At 39.8% G+C, this 20,958-nt stretch overlaps 1 protein-coding gene across 1 annotated transcript; it reads right to left on the bottom strand.

Annotated features, from left to right (window-relative positions):
* Positions 1–440: 440 nt before the first annotated feature.
* Positions 441–14,458, bottom strand: LOC117097515 (vascular non-inflammatory molecule 3). Its single transcript, XM_033235431.1, has 6 exons — positions 13,097–14,458; positions 6,722–6,911; positions 4,703–4,994; positions 2,233–2,624; positions 1,385–1,558; positions 441–706 (listed from the first exon to the last, which is right to left on the bottom strand). Exons 1-6 carry the CDS (start codon positions 13,525–13,527, stop codon positions 578–580), a joined length of 1,608 nt encoding a protein of 535 aa, XP_033091322.1. The 5' UTR covers positions 13,528–14,458; the 3' UTR covers positions 441–577.
* Positions 14,459–20,958: the final 6,500 nt, after the last annotated feature.

Genomic DNA, 20,958 nt, shown 5'->3' with positions numbered 1-20,958 from the left:
AGTCTGGCAGAAAAGGAATTCAAACCTCTTCCTTCTTGTTTCTCTCTTCAGGCCCTCAAGGGACTGCATGATCCCTATCCACATTGGGGAGGACTGTCTGCTTTTCTCAGTTTACCAGTTCAAATGCTGTTCTCTTCCTTGAGGCACCGTCACAGACACACCCGGAAACAATGGTTAACCAGCTGTCTGGGTATCTCACAGCCCAGTCAAATCAACACACACAATTAATCGTCTTACAATGAAAACAACACTTGCATACCTTAGTGCAGTTACTGCAAAAGGATTTTTCTAGGCCCTCTTCCCATTTAAATATATGCTCCACTATACATATATATACTTACGTATACTTAAACTCACATACATGAAGGATGAATGCAGCTCCTACAAATGAACCTGTGCTGTACCAAATACGTAAAATGTGAAATTTGCACACACACTTGTTGCTTTTCAAATCTGCTTAAGTTTATTCTATTTGTTTCTGTAAGTTTATGACATCTCTTCTAAACAGACACTAACGGATCTCTTTTTTCTTCCTCCCTTAGCCAGGCTGATCCTAAAAAGGCCCTGCTAAAGGAGATCACTGGAACTTCCCGGGTCCCTGCCCTAAGCGTGGAGGGTCCTTCTCAAGCACTCTTCCATACAGGGCCATAACTAAGACAGGCAAAGGGGCTCCATTTCGGCTCCTCAAGCGTCCATCTCTTGAAATCTGGTCAAAGAAAACAAAGGATTAACTTCAGTGCAGAGTTTAGGTTACAACCTAGATCCCTTCTCTGGCAAGATCACTCCTAAAGCAGTGTAGAATGGTAAAAATCACACAGGATTTGTGTTGGAAGACCCAGGTTCATGTTTCAAGTCTGAAAGTAGAGGGGCTTTGCTTGAAAGTACAGCAAACAAATTTGTTGCACAGGTGGTCAAATAAGATCATGTATAAAAAATACGTTCTTCAAACTCATGAAACACTATACAAAATATTAGTTATTAGTATAATTATAACAACTTCTCAAAATAGCATACCCAGAAAAGAAGTTGTAGATGCATTATTTAATGTATTTAATTTGCACCTTCTACACCATGCAAATGACAACATTATTGCCATTATCAGCAATCAATATTTTTGTTTTAGCTTCTCTGTGAATTTACTGTTGCCTTGAATATCGACATCACATTTTTGTTAAAAAAATGAACCCCAGATTCTCCATCACAGCCTAATGGCAATCTAAAACCACAACTTGTATTCCATATCATAGTTCCCACGTCTTTAAAGTGTTTATTGTAGAATGTGAACCACGGTATTGCTATATTCTCATTATTTCAAAGATTTTCTTTATGCTGCTCTACCCATCTACTCTGCTCAAAGGAATTCATCATCCTGCGCACCTCCTACCTCATAATGTCTTTCAGGGGCAAGCTGACTCCCACTTAGAATGATCTGTGGGAAAACATAATGCGTTCTGAATGTGCCACTGAGAGAGAAGTCCTCAAACTTGGTAAAAGCTGACCCCACAGCTTCTCCACACGTTTCCAGGTCAGTGGTTTGACACTTCAGTAATGTGCACATCTATGGAAGAAAAAAAAAGAGAAGGAGTCAGAAACCTTGCAAATAGTTTCTCAGCTAAATAATGCAATTTCAAACTATAAGGAAATATTTAAATGGCCTCATAAGAAGTATTTTTCAAACTGCAGGTAACAACTTATTAGTGAATCCTAAAATCAATTTAGTGGGTCAGGATTAGCACTTTTTATACTGAAGTCAGATAGAATAGACTAGAATTTTAAAAATCAGAGTCATTGCACATAATAATAGATATTTATAATCCTATTTTAAATTATTTCATAAACTACTTCAATTAAATATCTTTTTTTTTTATTCAGTCACACGTCTACTTGGCTACACTGGGTTATGATGTAAATTATCCTTCTTTCTCTGAATTTAGTTGAAGACACTTCGAAAAACACTGTTCTAAAGTAAACTGATGGAAAAAGAGAACACACAGAAGTTACAGCTTTTGAAACCTGAACCTGGCCTGCTCATAACTAATCAATTTGCTTTATGTTTTTACCTTGCAACTAAAAGAACTAATTCTGTTCTTGCTAAGACTGAACAAATAATGTGTTCTGGGGACAAAATTCAGTGATAACATTACTAATTATAAAATTAGCTAAATCCAGCCCAATTTTCAAAGAAAGGCAATGAAGACCTAGAATAAAAACTAATAATAAGACCACTCTAACATATTTAAGCATTTCTAGCTGTAAGTAATATTGGCCTTCTACTGTGCGCAGTCCATCGAAAGCACCTAAAGCATAGACCTCATCTGCTCGCTTCTTAGACATCTTGTAAGTTAAGTGACAACACAGATCTTTCTGGCAAACTGTGTAATTTCCTATATTTCTCTTAAGCTCAGTGAACGTAAACTCATCAAAATAAATCATCCGCGGAAAATCTGACTGCTCAGAGGAAAACGGTTTGACACTGCTGGCATACGCATGCCAGTCAACAGCTGCAGGGTAGGTGGGCTCACGGCAAGGCTGAGACTTCAGTTCTGATAGCAACAGCTGACCACTCTCTGTTTCCATGTCATAGTGGTACACCTTGACTGCTTCTGGGGTGTAGATTCCACTCCCTACAAGCAACATAAAGAAACACAAACATTGGTTTCAGATTTGTTATGGTAACCAACTAATAGAATATTCCCATGTGGAATTAAATACAAAGTTATTAAAGCATATTTTTAAGATAGATAAGGAGTTAGTTGTTACATTGGCCGAAGTTCCAGTTTGACTCTGTGTCCTCCATAAGGTACTACTTGCACTGAAATTATCATTTGACGTGGAAGGCATAGTTTTAAGCTAACTTAGCAACAAACTAGAAAATCCCCCAATGTGAAGAATAATTTTAGCTCTCCACTGACGATTTAGTTTATTTGTGTTTGGGATTTGTTATTCAACAAATAACAAAGCAGTTAAGAAGGAAGCCTGCATTACTTTGAACATGGACATTATAAACGAGAAACTCTAAAAACCTGATTAAGTCAAAAGTGATTTTTATCACTTCAACAAGTTTTTTTTTTTAATGCTTGAAATATTTTTATTTATTTGTATTTTTTTCTTCCAATTTTCATTTTAGGTATAGAAGAGAAATGTGTGAAGGTTTGTTACATGGGTAAATTGCATGTTGCTGGGGTTTGGTGTGCAAATGATTTTGTCACCCAGGTAGTGAGCATAATATCCAATAGGTAGTCTTTCAATCATCACCCTCCTCCTACCCTCCACCCTCAACTAAGCCCTGGTGCCTATTGTTTCCCTGTTTGTGTTCATGTGTACTCAATGTTTAACTTCAGCTCTTAAGTGAGAACATGTGGTATTTGATTTTCTGTTCCTGTGTTAACTCGCTGAGAATAATGACCTCCAGTTGCATCCATCTTGTTGCATAGAACATTATTTCATTCTTTTTTATGGCTATGTAGTATTCCATGGTGTATATGTATCACATTTTCCTTATCCACTTCACTGTTGATGAGCACCTAGGTTGATTCCATGTTATTGCTATTGCAAAAAGTGCTGCAATTAACATACAAGTACATGTGTCTTTATGGTAGAATGTTTTATATTCCTTTAGGTATATACCTATTAATGGGATTGCTGGGTCGAATGGCAGTTCTGTTTTAAGTTGTCTGAGAAATCTCCAAACTGCTTTACACTGTGGCTGAACTAATTTACATTTTCACCAGCAGTGTACAAGCGTTCCCTTTTCTTCACAACCTCGCCAGCATCTGTTTGTCTTTTTTTTTTTTTTTTAATTTTTTTTTTTTTTTTGAGACGGAGTCTCGCTCTGTCGCCCAGGCTGGAGTGCAGTGGCCGGATCTCAGCTCACTGCAAGCTCCGCCTCCCGGGTTTACGCCATTCTCTCGCCTCAGCCTCCCGAGTAGCTGGGACTACAGGCGCCCGCCATCTCGCCCGGCTAATTTTTTGTATTTTTTTAGTAGAGACGGGGTTTCACAGTGTTAGCCAGGGTGGTCTCGATCTCCTGACCTCGTGATCCGCCCGTCTCGGCCTCCCAAAGTGCTGGGATTACAGGCTTGAGCCACCGCGCCCGGCCGTCTTTTATTTTTTTAATCATAGCCATTCTGACTGGAGTGAGGTGATATCTCATTGTGGTTTTGATTTGCATTTCTCTAATGATTAGTGATGCTGAGCATTTTTACATGCTTGCTGGCCACGTGTATGTCGTCTTTTGAGAAGTGTCTGTTCATGTCCTTTGTCCGTTTTTTAATGGGATAGTTTGTTTTTTGTTTGTTGATTTGTTTAAGTTCCTTATGGATTCTGCATATTAGATCTCTATGGAATGCATAGTTTGCAAATATTTTCTTCTGCTCTGTAGGTTATCTGTTTACTTTAAACAACAAGATTTATTTCGATATTACTAATGCACATTGGCTAGGAAGTTTCTTAGAACTGGCTTTGATTTTTTTATGTGACTTCCTCCAGCTCCAATTTCCTTTCAAGTAAAATTGAGATAATAATGTTTGCCTCCTTTATTCACAAGGACAATGAAGTTTCCTTAAGTAGAAACAAATGCTGTTATTAATTTTGTGATCTTAAAATTGGTAATAAAGTTATTAAACAAAAGTTTGTGGCTTGAAAATCAATGAAGGCTTTTTAAGACTGTCACTCCCACTTGGCACATGCCCACCTGTGTTACCTGTCATATGCACGCTGGTGTTGTGGGTATTTGCAGCAAGTAGATTGACTCCCATGGCCTTGGCCCATGCTGAATGGAAGGGAACAGCTGAGAGGAGGGGCAGCGTGTTGTACCATGCTGTGGGGTAGAGAATGCTGTCAACTTGAAACTCATCCACCACCACAACAGCTGGGTCATGAGAAAAAATGTCAAAGCAAGTAAAAATGCCAAACTTCCCAAAGGGAGTGTCAAAAGTCACAAGTTCTGAATCCTTGGAGAAATCGAATTGAATTTCAGGTGCAAAAAGATTGTACTGTTAATAAAAAAACAAAGAAGAAGAAAATTAATAAGAAAACTGCCAAATAGATGTGATCAATTAAGTCTTTCCCCATTAAATCTTTCCTCCCATGTATGTTGATTTGCAGGTTTAAAACTGTTACACATAGGCCAGGTGTGGTGGCTTACGCCTGTAATCCCAGCACTTTAGGAGGCTGAGGTGGGTGGATCACTTGAGGTCAGGAGTTCGAGACCAGCCTGGCCAATGTGGTGAAACCCTGTCTATACTACAAATGTCAAAAAAATTTAGCCAGGCATGAGGGCATGCGCCTATAATCCCAGTTACTCGGAGGCTGAGGCTGGAGGAGCCCCTGAATCCGTGAGGCGGAGGTTGCAGTGAGCCGAGATCGTGCCACTGCACTCCAGCCTGTGCAACAAGGCAAGATTCCATTTCTAACAACAGCAACAACAATAACAAAATAAAACTGTTACCCATACATTTGTAAAAATCATGCCCACTATACCACCATCTATAAATTTTCTTACTGTGACGTTAATCAAAAAACTTTATCTTTTTTACAACCAATGTACATGTACAAACGATATTTAAAATGTGAAAATTTCTATCTTAAAATCACAGGTTGAAATCTTGAATCCTACACTTCTCAGATTGTTTTCCACTGTATTCTTTAAATTTCAACAGCACTACCATGTTAATAAAATAAACTTTGTCATGTGTCCCAATGATACAGCCAGGTTTATAGAAGTGAAGTGAAGTCCATTGAAAATTAATTTAGACAATGCAATTGTTACATATTATTAATTAGTAAGCCATTAGTAATTTTATTTTATTTTTCAGCCTGATTCTTTTTCCAAAACTCCACTTAACCTGGGCTCAGGAGTACAGCATATGTTTTGCTCAGGTTTTTGTTTGGCCTGTTGTGTGCATGCATGTGCTCTGGGGAGAGCTACTTCCCATCTCTGTGGTCCCTGGAGGCCTCTTGCTCCTCCATTCTTCTTCCATGTGGCAGTCTATCCTTCATCCTTTGGTGGTTGGCTCAGGAAAGGCATGTCACCTAATTGAATCAAGGAGTGATAAGGCCTTTGCAGGGTTCTAGGAGGGAGAAATACACCCTTCCTGTAGATTTTGTTGATAAAGATGTGAACTGCGTGTTGCTCCAGCAATGTGGCTTCTAAAAGGAGAGTTGCCCCGAGAAAGAAGCTATAACAAAGGGCTAGGAGAGCTAGAGGGGTGGATGATAACTTTGGAGCCTCTGAGTGTCAGACTGCACTGAAATGAGACCGATCCTTTCTATGATACAATTTTTACAGGTGCACAAGCAAGAAATTGTCCGTATTGTTAAAGCCATTTTCAGTTGAGGTTTTGTTTTCATCGCAATCAAAAAAGTCTTAATGGAATATACGGTAGCTTAGTATGAAATGCTAACAAATTGGGCTAAAAAATGAACCTGATATTAAATCATAAATGAAACAGAAATTTTACTTCTTTTCAGAGAACATTAAAAGCTTTGTGTGGTTACTGTCACATCCATTTAAATACTTTACCATATTCTGTTTAATGATAAATGCAAACCAAGAACCCCTATATGGAACTGAATTAAATCTCCTTTTCAACTATGATGTAATAATTATAAGATACATCTATAACAGTTCTCTTCCCAGCATTCAACAAACAGACACACATACATACCACAAGCACACAAAAGAAGTAACAAGTTGAGCTAAGGCACAAGTGATTCTCACCTTACGGTAGCGTGCCACCAGTTTTCCCTGAGAATCAAACACCACATCAGTGTATTGGTAACGGCCATCAGGGGGACACTGAGGGTCACTGGCATTGCATGGCTTCATGTCCCCAGTATTAGCCACAACATAGATAGAGTTGTCCTTGGCCAGGCAGCTGAGTCTTTGTCGCACTGGTGTGTTGCCAAATCTAATTCAATAGACATTTCCTCAAACTTACTATATTTTAGTGGTTTCTGAAATACCAAAGTGATACTTTATTTGCCCATTACCCATAACACAACAGCTCTAGGTCAAGAAACAACAGAAAATATTTTTTTTTTTTTTTTTTTTTTTTGAGACGGAGTCTTGCTCTGCCGCCCAGGCTGGAGTGCAGTGGCCGGGTCTCAGCTCACTGCAAGCTCCGCCTCCTGGGTTTACGCCATTCTCCTGCCTCAGCCTCCCAAGCAGCTGGGACTACAGGCGCCCGCCATGTCGCCCGGCTAGTTTTTTTTTTTTTGTATTTTTTAGTAGAGACGGGGTTTCACCATGTTAGCCAGGATGGTCTCGATCTCCTGACCTCGTGATCCGCCCGTCTCGGCCTCCCAAAGTGCTGGGATTACAGGCTTGAGCCACCGCGCCCGGCCCAGAAAATATTTTAAAACTCTCATGTGACATAGTGTTTATCTTCCTGAAAGCTAACCTAATTTACTATGCCAAACTCCAGATTACAGTACAAGACTGAAGGAAAGAAAAGATGGAAGAGGAAGAGGAGGATGAAAAGAAGCAGCACATTCTCTTATGAAGTGCTCCCAGGAAGATAAATGAAGCGCTTGAAATTTAGCAGACTCTGCAAATGGAGAGGACCTTTTCTATAATCCAAGCCATAATTTGTACAAGTTTGCTGATACGAGATGTGGTTGGAAACAGAAATGCCAGGTGACAGTAAATAGTTTGTACCCTCGAGATTGTCTTCTACAGAAAACAATTATAGCATTAAGTAGTGGAAATGTTAAAAATTAAAATAAAAAGTAAAAAGCAATTCACTGTGCTGGCTCAGTTTCCTCATCTGTCAAATGTAAAATAATAGCTTCCTTTCTGCCTTAGTGGATCCACATGAGAAATCCTGAGATAAGTACAGACATGAAATTGTTTTACCAAGTCCATCCATATTAAAGATATTTATCCTTGATATAAGAAAGGAATGTGGCATGGTGATAGCTGGCTTCAAATATTTGGAAGGCTTAATTTATAGGAGATGGGTCATATGTGTGAACATAGCATAGGGTGCACGAAAACAATGAAAGGAAGTTAAAGAGAGGCAGATTTCAGCAGAAAATACAATAAAAAAGGTTTAGCAACCAGCTCACTCTGTCAAATAAATGGATTTGCTAGTCACTAAAATCTTATTATAATATGGTGCATCTAAGCCCTTAGAGTCCATTCCGTTAGCACAGCTTAAAGGACATGGCTGTTTTAATTACAGCCAATCTAATGACCAATTATGAGATCATAAGCCTTCCTTTTTTCACATATTTGCAATGCAAATAGTAATGCCAACTGCATAAATTGAATGCAATAATGTGTATAGTACACCAGGTACAGTTCTTGGAACCAAGTGAGTGCTCAGTAAATGAAAATTGCTATTATGGTCTGTATGATTAGAGGCCATTCCATGTCTCTCTGTGATCTCACAGCACTTCTGCAATTGAGGTTAAACTAACCTTTGAATAAAAAGGACACATTAATGGCCTACTGGTTTAGACCTTTTCATTTTATTTTCTTCTAAAAAAAAACAGAAATACTACTAATATTCACATTCATTAAGACCTTTAATAAGTTTATCATGTCCTTTGTTTAATTTTTCTTTTCTTGACTAAATAATTTGGGTTATTTAATATTTCCCACTAGTTACTCATGAAAAAAGCCCATGGAACTCTTTGACATGTCAGCATTCTAAATATTTAAACACGCAAGGATGACCGCATGACTCTCCATTATCCTCTTTAGGGATAAATATCACTAGGGAGAAAACTGACTTTCTTTTCTGATACTATCATTATATTAAATATTGGATTTCTCCTTTTTGTCACACAAAACTGAAAGGTTGTCATTTGAATAAGTAGGTGTAAGAGTTCATAATGTTGAAATGTTATCAGTCACTTACTTTCCCAAGTTAAAATAATTTATCTATAGCTAATGATCAGATTTATGGGTATCTTTCCCCTGGAAAAGTCGGTTTCATTAGCCCAGTCAAATACAGTACATTTTAGTGTAAGTCTCATGAATTGCAGCAAATAATGATTCATTCCTTCCTGTTCTGGGAAACGCCTCATAAGCAAGTAGATGTTGAGTCATAGTGACATGGTTTCTGTAAACACAGAGCATGCAATGTTTAGAGAATATTTTTCCAAAGGTAAAAATCCCAGAGTGAGGCTTGACTCACATAGCTGAGCCTGAATGTTGTACCATGAAGCATGACTTTTCAATTAATTTTACATAGGTAAAATTATCAAAGAAGTTTCTCTTTTTGCACAATAGATGTACTTCTAAACAGGTGCATGCAAATTTAAAATTGGCAAGTTAAATGACTTCTTAACCCATCAATTTTTCCATTTAAAGAAATAATCTTAATCTGTTTTAAACAATTAATACAACTAAAACAATCTATTTCATAAATATCATATTAATTATGCATATTTTCTGTAAGAAAGTTATGCCTAAATTACATCTACTAATAATTACTAAAGTCTCTCAAAGGACAAGAACATAAAGAAGTTCAGATTCAGTCCTTTCTGCTAAAAAAAGGGAATAGTAACAGCTAGCATTGGAGAGTGCATTACAATGTACAAATTCCATGTGTATTACTTCATTACTCTTGCCTACTCTGTAAGAGAATTAAGACAAGGACTCTATTATCCCTGTTTTACAGATAAAGAAACAGAAATGTTAGGCATTTAGGTTATACGCTTACATTACTCAGCTAGGTGGTCGTAAAATGTGGTCCCAGAAGCAGGGCTTCCTTTTTCAAGTCCTGTGCAATTTCCATTTGCCATATTGATTGCATTGTAAATGATAGTGATAGCAAAGCTCTTTGGAAACAGGCTCATTCATCTTTTTACTCTTCCTATGAAGAAGGCAGGTGTCCGTGGATGAACCAACTTACTTATATTTGGGACACAAGTTCTAGCTGTTATAACTCTTTCACTTTGTTCAAACCCAGTTAAATACATTTACTGTAACAATTGTGTGTATACCTACTATATATACATATATATATGGTTTTTCTTGAGACTGAGTCTCGTTCTGTCACCCAGGCTGGAGTGCAGTGGCGTGATCTCAGCTCACTGCAACCTCTGCCTCCTGGGTTCAAGCAATTCTCCTGCCTCAGCCTCCCAAGTAGCTGGGATTATAGGCATGCACAACCACACCCGGCTAATGTTTATATTTTTTAGTAGAGACGGGGTTTCCCTATGTTGGCCAGGCTGGTCTTGAACTCCTGGCCTCAGGTGATTTGCCCGACTCCACTTCCCAAAGTGCTGGGGTTACAGGCATGAGCCACTGCACCTGGCCTACACCTACTATTTGTTTTAAGACAAAGTCTTACTGTCACCCAGGCTGGAGTGCAGTGATGCAATCATAGCTCACTGCAGCCTCAAACTCCTGGGTTCCAGTGATCCTCCTGCCTCAGCCTCTTGAGTAGCTGGGATTATAGGTGTGCGCCACCACACCTGGGTGATTTTTTAATTTTTATTTTTATTTGCAGATACAGGATCTGGTTTTGCTGCGCAGGCTGATCTCAAAGTTCCGGCTTCAAGCAATCCTCCTGCTTTGGCTTCCCACAGTGATGGGATTACAGCTTTGAGCCACCACGCCTGGTCACAGCCACTTTTCTTTTTTTTTTTTTTTTTTTTGGAGATGGAGTCTCACTCCGTTGCCCAGGCTGTAGCGCAGCGGCACGATCTCGGCTCACTGCAAGTTCTGCCTCCTGGGTTCACGCCATTCTCCTGCCTCTGCCTCCCAGGTTCACACTATTCTCCTGCCTCAGCCTCCTGAGTAGCTGGGACTACAGGCGCCTGCCACTACGCCCAGCTAATGTTTTTGTATTTTTAGTAGAGACAGGGTTTCACCGTGTTAGCCAGGATGGTCTCGATCTCCCGACCTCGTGATCCGCCCATCTCAGCCTCCCAAAGTGCTGGGATTACAGTCAGGAGGCACCGCACCCGGCCTCACACCTACTGTTCTTGAAAGACAATTGCAACAAATAAGCAACCAGTCATCAGTATCTCAAGTCACTTACCAAATAGGAGATATGCCAGATGATATACATTATGAAACATAAGCAGTATCTGCAGATTCAACACTATTTCTTTTCTGGTTTTTTTTTTGTTTTTTTGTTTTTTTTGAGACAGAGTCTCACTCGGTCATTCAAGCAATTCTCCTGCCTCAGCCTCCCGAGTAGCTGGGATTACAGGCAAACACCACCACACCCAGCTAATTTTTGTGTTTTAGTAGAGATGGGGTTTTACCATGTTGTCCAGGCTGGTCTCGAACTCCTGATCTCAAGTGATCCGCTCACCTCAGCCTCCCAAAGTGCTGGAAAGCAAATAGAACAAAGCCTGAGGTATCACATTACCCAAGGCTACAGTAACCAAAACAACATGGTACTGTTAGAAAAACAGACACACAGACCATAGAACAGAATAGAGAACCTAGAAACAAAGCTGCATACCTCCAACCCTCTGTAGCTCAAACAAAGTTCACAAAAATAAGCATGGGGAAAGGACTCCTTATTCAACAAAAGGTGCTGGAATATCTGGCTAGCCATATGCAGAAGATTGAAACTGGACCCCTATCTTTCACCATATACAAAAATTAACTCAAAATGGAAGAAAGATTTAAATTTATGACCTCAAACTATAAGAATCCTAGAAGAGGCCGGGCGCGGTGGCTCAAGCCTGTAATCCCAGCACGTTGGGAGGCCGAGACGGGCGGATCATGAGGTCAGGAGATCGAGACCATCCTGGCTAACACTGTGAAACCCCATCGCTACTAAAAAATACGAAAAACTAGCCCGGGCGAGGTGGCGGGCGCCTGTAGTCCCAGCTACTCAGGAGGCTGAGGCAGGAGAATGACGTGAACCCAGGAGGCGGAGCTTGCAGTAAGCTGAGATCCGGCCACTGCACTCTAGCCCGGGCGACAGAGTGAGACTCCGTCTCAAAAAAAAAAAAAAAAAAGAATCCTAGAAGAAAATCTAAGAAACACCATTCTGGACATCAATCTTGGAAAATAATTTATGACTAAGTCCTCAAAAGCAATTGCAGCAAAAACAAAAATTGACACGTAGGACCTAATTTAACTAAAGAGCTCTGTACAGCAAAAGCCAACTACCAACAGAGTAAGTAGACAGCCTACAGAATGGGAGAAAACATTTGCAAACTAGGCATCTAACAAAAAGGTCTAATATCCAGAATCCATAAGGAACTTAATAAGCAAAAACAAAACAAATAACTTGATTGAAAAGTGGGCAAAAGACATGAACAGACACTTCTCAAAAAAGGACATACAAGCGGCTAACAAACACATGAACAAACACTCAACACTTATCATCAGAGAAATGCCAAGCAAAACTACAATGAGATATCTCTCACGCCAGACAGAATGACTATTAACAAAAAGTCAAATAATAAAAGATGCTATGGAGAAAAGGGAATGCTTATACACTGATGGTGGAAATGTAAATTAGTTCAGCTATTGTGGAAAGCAGTTTGGAGATTTCTCAGAGAACTTAAAACACAGCAGCCATTTGACTCACAATCCCATTACTAGGTATATGCCCAAAGGAAAGGAAATCATTCTACCAAAAAGACTGATGCAGTTGTATGTTGATCGCAGCACTTTTCACAACAGCAAAGATATGGAATTAACCTAGGTGCCCAAGAAAGAACAAAATCATGTCTTCTGCAGCAACAAAGGACATTATCCTCAGCGAGTTAACACAGAAACAGAAAACCAAATACTGCATGTTATCACTTATAAGTGGGAGCTAAGCATTGGGAACTTATGAGCGTAAAGATGGAAACAATAGACACTGGGAACTAATAGAGGGGGGCAGAGGGAGGAAGGCAAGGACTGAAAACCTTCCTATTGCTGGGTGGCACGATCATTGTACCCCAATCCTCAGCGTCATGCAATTCGCCCATGTAACAAACCTGCACATGTACTCCTTCAATCTAAAATAAAAGTTGAAATTACAGAAAAAAAAAGGGAGCATCTACATCCTATGCCACAGATTGACTATTTATCAACACAAGTACCAGTCAAATTCAGTGAATTTACTGTTGATGTTTTACAACATCACAATTTTTTGTTTAGAAATTAATTATATGACATCACCTCCAGGGGTCTCTACACGGAATCCAGTTCACTCCAGGGTCTGGTATATCCTCCAAAGAGGGGTAAATGCTCTCCCTGGTGAAGACCCAACCATAGATTCCATCTTCTGGGGTCACAATGATATGTGCACCCTGCTCAAAACAAGTGGGGCAAAAAAGTTTCTCATGAATTCCAAAATCAAACTGCAAGTCTCCTTTACAAGTATAAAAGGATAATACCTGCTTCGCTGCCAGCTTAACTGCTTTCTCCAAAACATCTATGTTCTTGTTCATCGGGAGCAAACCTTCTTCTTTTGAAACAGGGGTTTCTGTTCTGTTTGGTAATATCACTGTATGCTCATATACTGCAGCAATAAAAGTGTCCAATGCACCAACACTCAGGGCAAGGAGGGCAACAACTGCCACACATTTTGGAAAATATGATCTAATCATAACTAAAATTTAGTGATCTTTGAAAAACAAACTCAGATTCTTAAACATTTTGTTTCACTGGAAAAGCTTAATGTTAAATCTCTTCCGGCAATTGGCTGTTTATATTTTCTTATACATACATTACACAACACAGCATTGAGAAAAGATGTTGTGCAAGAAAAATGAGAGCCAGGACACAATCGGATTGACTCAAGTGTACAGTGCAGTTGTTGACATTGTTCAGAGTGAACTCAACACTAAAAGAGTGAGCCAACCAGATGAATTCACCCCAGTCCAAAACACACTGGCAGTTGAAGTCTTTGTTTTTAATAAAAAAAGGTTTCCCTGGTAAGCCAATATTTCTATTAAAAGGGCCAATACTGGACTGTTCCAGAAGGTAGTCATCATAGCAACAATTTGTTAAGCACTCTGCTTACATATTTATATGGCCATTTCCATTTGAAAGGCCCTTTTTCTCCATCTGTCTAAGTTGCAACTCCCCTAGAGTACTCCCAAATCCACCCGAGTCCTAAGTGATATTTCTGAACTCCTATAGCATTTTTTTCTGTGCTGCTGAATGTCTCTCACTCCTTACTGTTGTCTTGACCTTTAATTTAAATATTATACCAATACTTAATATTGTATATGCATGTTTTGTCTTCTTAAAGAGATTAAAAAGAAACTTGATGTTTTCTTTCAGAACATCCATGTCCAATAAACATCTAGATAGAGATGGTGTATCCTGGGATGTGGCCCCTAGAGGGTAAGGGAAGTGTCCTGCTCACTGTTGAACCTCATCACCCTGGTACATGTGTGACAGATGGTGAAAGGTCAATATATGAATGAATGTTGAATGAAGGAATCTACTACCTGATGGACCAGTCTATTCCGCCTTTGAACATTGCCAATTTTAAGAACATTCTTTCTTGTTATTGAGATGCAATTTACTTCACCTGTGTTCTACGGTTTAAACTTGCTTCCATTTGAAGACTAATCAATAATTCAAAAAGTGTTAAGTTCTCTCTCAATTCTTTTATTTTTTAAACATATCATCCTTATAAGTCCCTTAAGGGCAAGGTCACATTATAATTCTCTGCTGCTTTATAGAATTTTATACTGTGCTAAGCTCTGTAAATGCTTTTTGATTAGTTAAATTCAATTCCCTCACCTAATTTTGGATTGAATCCCCTTGTTTGAATATGAGTTAATTTAAAATGTAGAAATTTTTTAAAAGTTTAAACCTCTGATTCTAGAACAATTAACACTGCTTCTCCCTCTTGAAATTCTTTCTAAGATCTAAGGAAACTTGTAAGTTATGGAGATTTGTGTCTATTGGGTTTGGTTTGGTTCTATAATTCAAAGTTCCTTGATTTCAATAAACTTTTCCATTATCCAAATATTTCTGCTCCCAGGTACCCCATGGTGTTTCCATATGACCTTATGCCCTGATACCATTTCAGGGCATAAGGACATGTGAACATAAATTCAGCCCTAAATTCTGAATCTATGTCTGACATAAATTATTTTCATCAGACATCAGACATAAATTCTTTTCAAAATAAATTTCTGAGGAGAAGAAGGAAACCATGTAAGACAGATGGATTGAACTGGTATCAGAAGAAAACAATTTTCATATTTCAAGTTGAAATTCTAACTCTTTTCTTGGTTCACCTGAATTTCTGAATAGAATCAAAAGGAAACAAATAGGAGTTCCCCTTCATTCTCCCAGTCCCTAGTTCCAGGAAATGTACCAGCTTTTTATTATGTTGAAATCAATAGAAACTTGAGTTACATATTTTATTTAATCCTTATGACAGTCTGGCATTATTGAAGGATTAAGAAGTTTAGAGTCAGAAGTTTTGTATTACAGTAAATATAATTCTTCTTTTAAATATGTAAGGGACACATTTTAAAGGAGGCAAGAGGTGCTGAAATAACATCTCTAAGAGTGTATTGGCTTTCCCCAAATCTTTATTTCTAACATTCATTGTAAAACCTCCTCTCCATTCTCCTTATCAAGATCCTGACCCCATGAACAAGAATTCCTCTTTCAGGCTCTCCATCAGCCTCTCTGATCCCACTCCTCCGACCCTAGCCCTCAATACTGTAATCCATTAGCGTTCCCTTGACCATTGCTATCATTAATTAAGATAATTCCCATGCATATGCTGAATCAAAGCAGAGAGTAAGAGCTTTCTTTCTCTTGGTTCCATTTTATATTTTGTGTTCTTAGCTAAAAGTACTCTTCTTATAACATGATGACTGTTGCTCTGATCCTGGAATAATTCTGACCAAATCCTGCCTTTCGAGCTCAAATCCATTGCCTCCCCAGTCTTGTTGCTATTCCCTTCTCTAAACTCTGAATGCACTTATGGCCAGTAGCCACATTGTTATTCACTGTTTTTCAATCCCTTACTCTACCCTCTCACCTGGCCCCAGGTTTTTTTCTACTTCATAACTTCAACTATCTTCTAATGAAAGGATAATGACTGTGTCTCTATCTTCAGCTCAAACTTCTGTTTTGAACTTCAGGCCTATTTATTCAGCTCAGAAGAGCTCCCTTCCACAAGCTCCCACCAGGTATCAACCCACCTGCCAGCCATCTGGACCTGTAAATACTGCCTCCCACCATCCTTACTATAAATGACTGCTCTTGACCCTATTTAAGTCTACCCCCCATCCTTGAGCACTGGATCCCAAGGACATTGCTCTAGAAGTTAGGCCCTCTTACTTTTTTGTTCGTTTGTTTTGGACACAGGATCTCACTCTGTCACCCAGGCTCTAGTGTAATGGTGCAGTCTTGGCTCACTGCAACCTCCACCTCCCAGGTTCAAAAGATTCTCCTGCCTCAGTCTCCCAAGTAGCTGGGACTACAGGCACTCGTCCCCACACCTGGCTAATTTTTGTATTTTTAGCAGAGACGGAGTTTTACCATGTTGGCCAGGGTGGTCTCAAACTCCTGATCTCAAGTGATCTGCTCACCTCAGCCTCTCAAAGTGCTGGGATTATACGCATGAACCACCGTGCTAGGTTTTTTTTTTTTTTTTTTGAGATGGAAACTTGCTCCATCACCCAGGCTGGAGTGCAGGGGCGCAGTCTTGGCTCACTGCAACCTCCATCTCCCAGGTTCAAGCAATTCTCCTCCCTCAGTCTCCTGAGTAGCTGGACTTACAGGTGCACATCACCATGCCTGGCTGATTTTTGTATTTTCAGTAGATACAGGGTTTCGCCATATTAGCCAGGCTATTCTCGAACTCCTGACCTCAAGTGATCCACCCACCTTGGCCTCCCAAAGAGCTGGGATTAGAGGCATGAACCACCGTGCCCAGCCCCGTTACTGTTTATCACCAATTTTTCTTTCTCTATTGGATACAATAAAGAAAACACAAGTATCCTATTATATATTCTATAACTATCTGGTAATATTTTCTACCTAAAAAAAAAAAAAAAAAAAAACCCTCTTGATCTGACATCCCCTTCCAGGTCCTGCCCCATTTCTCAGCTTTATTTTACAACAAAACTCCTTTCCACCATGGCGTGTACTTCTTGCCTCAATTCCTGTCCTCCCAACAGGATTTTACCCCCATGACTTCATTGCCTTGTCCAGTTGCCCTTAATCTCCCTATTACTAATTTCGATGGTCAGTTCTCAGTCTCATCTCACTTGACGTCTTGGTAGGATTTGACACAGTTGCCATTATCCCATTCTTAATGTGCTTTCTTCTTCATATTCTTTTGGTTTTCCTCTTTCTTTCTTCTTGGCTTTTGTATTTGTTTACTTTGTTTTGTTTCTTTGGACTTTTTTTTTTCTGGTTTCTACTCATGATCCCTGACTTGGCAATATTGGTGCACCCTGGGGCCCCAACCTTTGGAAGTCTTCTGTTCCAATCTACACTCACTTCCTAGGTGATTACATCCATTTCATCTGTTTAAATACCATCTATATATTTAATATTAGTGACTCACAGATTTATATATCTATCTCAAACCTCTCTTGAGAACTCTAGACTCTTATGTCTAGTAACAGTCTACTCAAAATCTCCACTTGGATGTATGAAGGCTTATCTGATCAACATGAACAAAACTGAGCTCCCGATTTTCTCCTCCTGATGCTCTTTGACCAGTAGTCTTTCAGATCTCAATTAATGACTTCTCTCATCTCCCTTTTGTTCAGGTCAAAACCCATGGAGTCATCCTTACTTCTGCCAGCCATCTATCTCTCTCAGTCTACACACGTTCAAGCAAGTAGTCTTTTACTATAGCAACTGTAGTCCAAGCCATCATTATCACTAGTCTGCATTATTCTCAAACCCTCTCACCTGGTTTTTGTACCACTACTTCTACTTTTGCACAAAAACAATCAGAGCCATTCTATTAAAATGTAAGACTAATCATGTCATTCCTCTGCTCAAAACCTATCAATGGCCTGGGCACAGTGACTCACACCTGTAATCCCAGCACTTTGGGAAGCCAAGGCGGGCGGATCGCCTGAGGTCAGGAGTTTGAGACCAGCCTGACCAAAATAGAGAAACCCCATCTCTACTAAAAATACAAAATTAGCTGAGCATAGTGGCATGCATCTATAATCCCAGCTACGTGGGAGGCTGAGGCAGGAGAATCACTTGAACCTGGGAGTCAGAGGTTGCAGTGAGCCGAGATCACAACATTGCGCTCCAGCCTGGGCAACAAGAGTGAAACTCTGTCTCAAACAAACAAACAAACAAAATTATCAATGGCATTCAGCTTTACTCAGAGTAAAAGGCCAAGTTCCTACAATGCCTAAAAGAACCACTATAAGCTGTCACTTCTAACAATTCCCACTACTTTTCCCATGTTCACTCAGCTCCAGTTGCATTGACTTCTTTGTTGTTCCTCAAGTATGTCCCCGTACTGACTCCACTACCCTTAGGGGACTGCTGCAGTTGGCTCCTTCCTGGCCACTTTGCCTTTAGAACTTCCTCCTCCACTCCGTCCTTCAAACAACCATCAAATTTATCTAGTTTTTAAACTGTTTAGTCCCTCATGGCTACTTGACTCTAAAACTCTTCAATGTGTCTTTCTCTCAGCTTCTAGACAAAGTCCAGACTTCATTTGTGTTTCAATAATCTGGCTCTGGACTATCTCTCCAGTCTTATTTTTTACATTGTCTGTCCTTATCCTTCCTCCTTGCATCCTCTTCCTCCCTAATACATTAAACACTGCCTGAAGCATACTTCCATGTCTTTGCATGCATGACTAACTCTATCTTAGATGCCCTGATTATCTTATTCTATTTGTCTGTGACATTTTTCTGGTCTTCCAAGGTAGAATTGATCCATTTCTGGTCCTTGTATTGATCACAGCACTATCATATTCTATGACTTTTATTATATGTATTAAATGAGATCCTTGAAAATGCTTAGCACAGTGTGAGACATATTCTAAATGCTCATTATTTAATTGCTATGATAATGAGTGGTAATGATGATGGTGGTAGTGATGCTTTATCTCTTCTTCTAGACTGAGATCTTTCAGAAATAGAATGTTTGTTTTATTTATCACCATTCAGCACAGGACTTGCCTGACCTAAAGTAGGCATCCAAAAATCCATTTGACATTTTAAGATGCACAAGAAGACATGTACAAGGATGCTCAGAGAAGTTTTAGTTATAACAGAAAATAATACTAATAATAATTGTAGTAAACAAACAACTAAAAAAGTAGAAAACTTAAGTATGTGTTAAACTTGACCATGCAACAAAAGTCCAGGTACAAAGTTCTTCAACATGATGATGCAGAGTCAGCTAACATTGCTTTATGGTTCTGCGTTCAGCTTATTACTGAGAAATCACATAAGCACCACAAAGTACATTATATATTTGAGATAAAGGACATATACTGACACCAAACCTGCGTTTTCACAGAGACATAGCCAAAGATCATGGCTTCAGTAACTTTCTTACAGTGAAGATGCCAGGTCAAAGAAAGTCCATGTCAGTTCACATCACTACACGTCACCACTGCATGTTAGAGAAAGCCCAAAATAGGCATGCTACCTGCCTACTGATGGCTGGTTGAGGGGCCATGATCACATGCCTGGGTCTACCACTGCATCATGGCTGAATGCAACCACATTTTGTATGTTAGCACATCATCTGGTTTACCCACAGTTTCCATGCAGCAGGCCTGGCCATACTCACCATATTCATCAACGGCAGAATGGACAAATGAATAATACTTTATCTGTTGAACCAGGCAAGATGCAACCAGAAAACAGAAACCATCCCAATTATTTTAAGAAAATTTAATATAAAGATCTGACCCAACAGGTATTTGATGAATGAAGGGCAAAAAATGAACACTGGGGTAACTCTGAGATGGTAACTACGGGAAGCAGCTACCACTCCTAGTGTGTGAACAGACAGAAGAAGAGAGTGTTAGAAGCTGGAAAGTGGCTGGAGGAGCCTGTGGAGTTGAGGCTCAGGAGTGGGAGAAGAGGGTGCTTTCCAGCTGGTGCTGATGAATCAGATCCTCATAGGACCCCCATGGAGCTGGACCTCAGTACTGGCTGGTGCTGGTATTTTTGAAGAAAGGCAATAATGCTGGTTCTGACAGTGTGGGGAAAAAAACCTAGAAACAACGGCTGCTAGAACAAACCACTGCTGCCAGGTACAATACCGTGGTTGGGAAGACACCGATAGGTCAGCTAACAGGACAAGTCCCTTTCCTCTTCCAACGTAAGTGTCCCTCTAGTACCTCCTACTGGCAAAACTTAGCAGGGAGCAGCCAACGAAAGAGAAGTATTTGCTTAGTCACAGAATCACAAAAAAAGAATATGAAAGAGTGGGTTTGGGCCGGGCGCGGTGGCTCACGCCTGTAATCCCAGCACTTTGGGAGGCCGAGGCGGGCGGATCAGGAGGTCAGGAGATCAAGACCATCCTGGCTAACACAGTGAAACCCCGTCTCTACTGAAAAAAAAATACAAAAAATTAGTCGGGCGTAGTGGCGGGCACCTGTAGTCCCAGCTACTGGGGAGACTGAGGCAGGAGAATGGCGTGAACCCGGGAGGCGGAGCTTGTAGTGAGCCGAGATGGCGCCACTGCACTTCAGTCTGGGCGACATAGCGAGACTCCATCTCAAAAAAAAAAAAAAAAATTAAAAAGAAAGAGTGGGTTTGGAGCTGAGAGATAATAACTTAGTAATCTGTATATCCGTATAACTGTGCACCATGAAGCAGTGAAAACAGTGCACCATAAAGCAGTGAAAATGGATGAAATAGAGCAATGCTCTTTTACATGGGCTAAGCTCACGATGTTGAGTATAAAAATAAGAAATATGCAAAATGTGAATAATTTACCATATATAGAATACACATCTGAAAAAGATGCAAAATTGTACTAAGTGGGATTGTGTATGTATATAGAAGTCATGGGAATAATCTATCACTATCTTAGGAGAGGGAGTTCCTCAGGGG

The sequence above is a fragment of the Trachypithecus francoisi genome, unplaced genomic scaffold (assembly GCF_009764315.1).
Source record: "Trachypithecus francoisi isolate TF-2019V2 unplaced genomic scaffold, Tfra_2.0 Lachesis_group15, whole genome shotgun sequence".
In the NCBI taxonomy this organism is placed as follows: domain Eukaryota; kingdom Metazoa; phylum Chordata; class Mammalia; order Primates; family Cercopithecidae; genus Trachypithecus; species Trachypithecus francoisi.
Note: the sequence above shows the minus strand (reverse complement) of the source record. Positions and strands in the feature narration are given on the sequence as shown.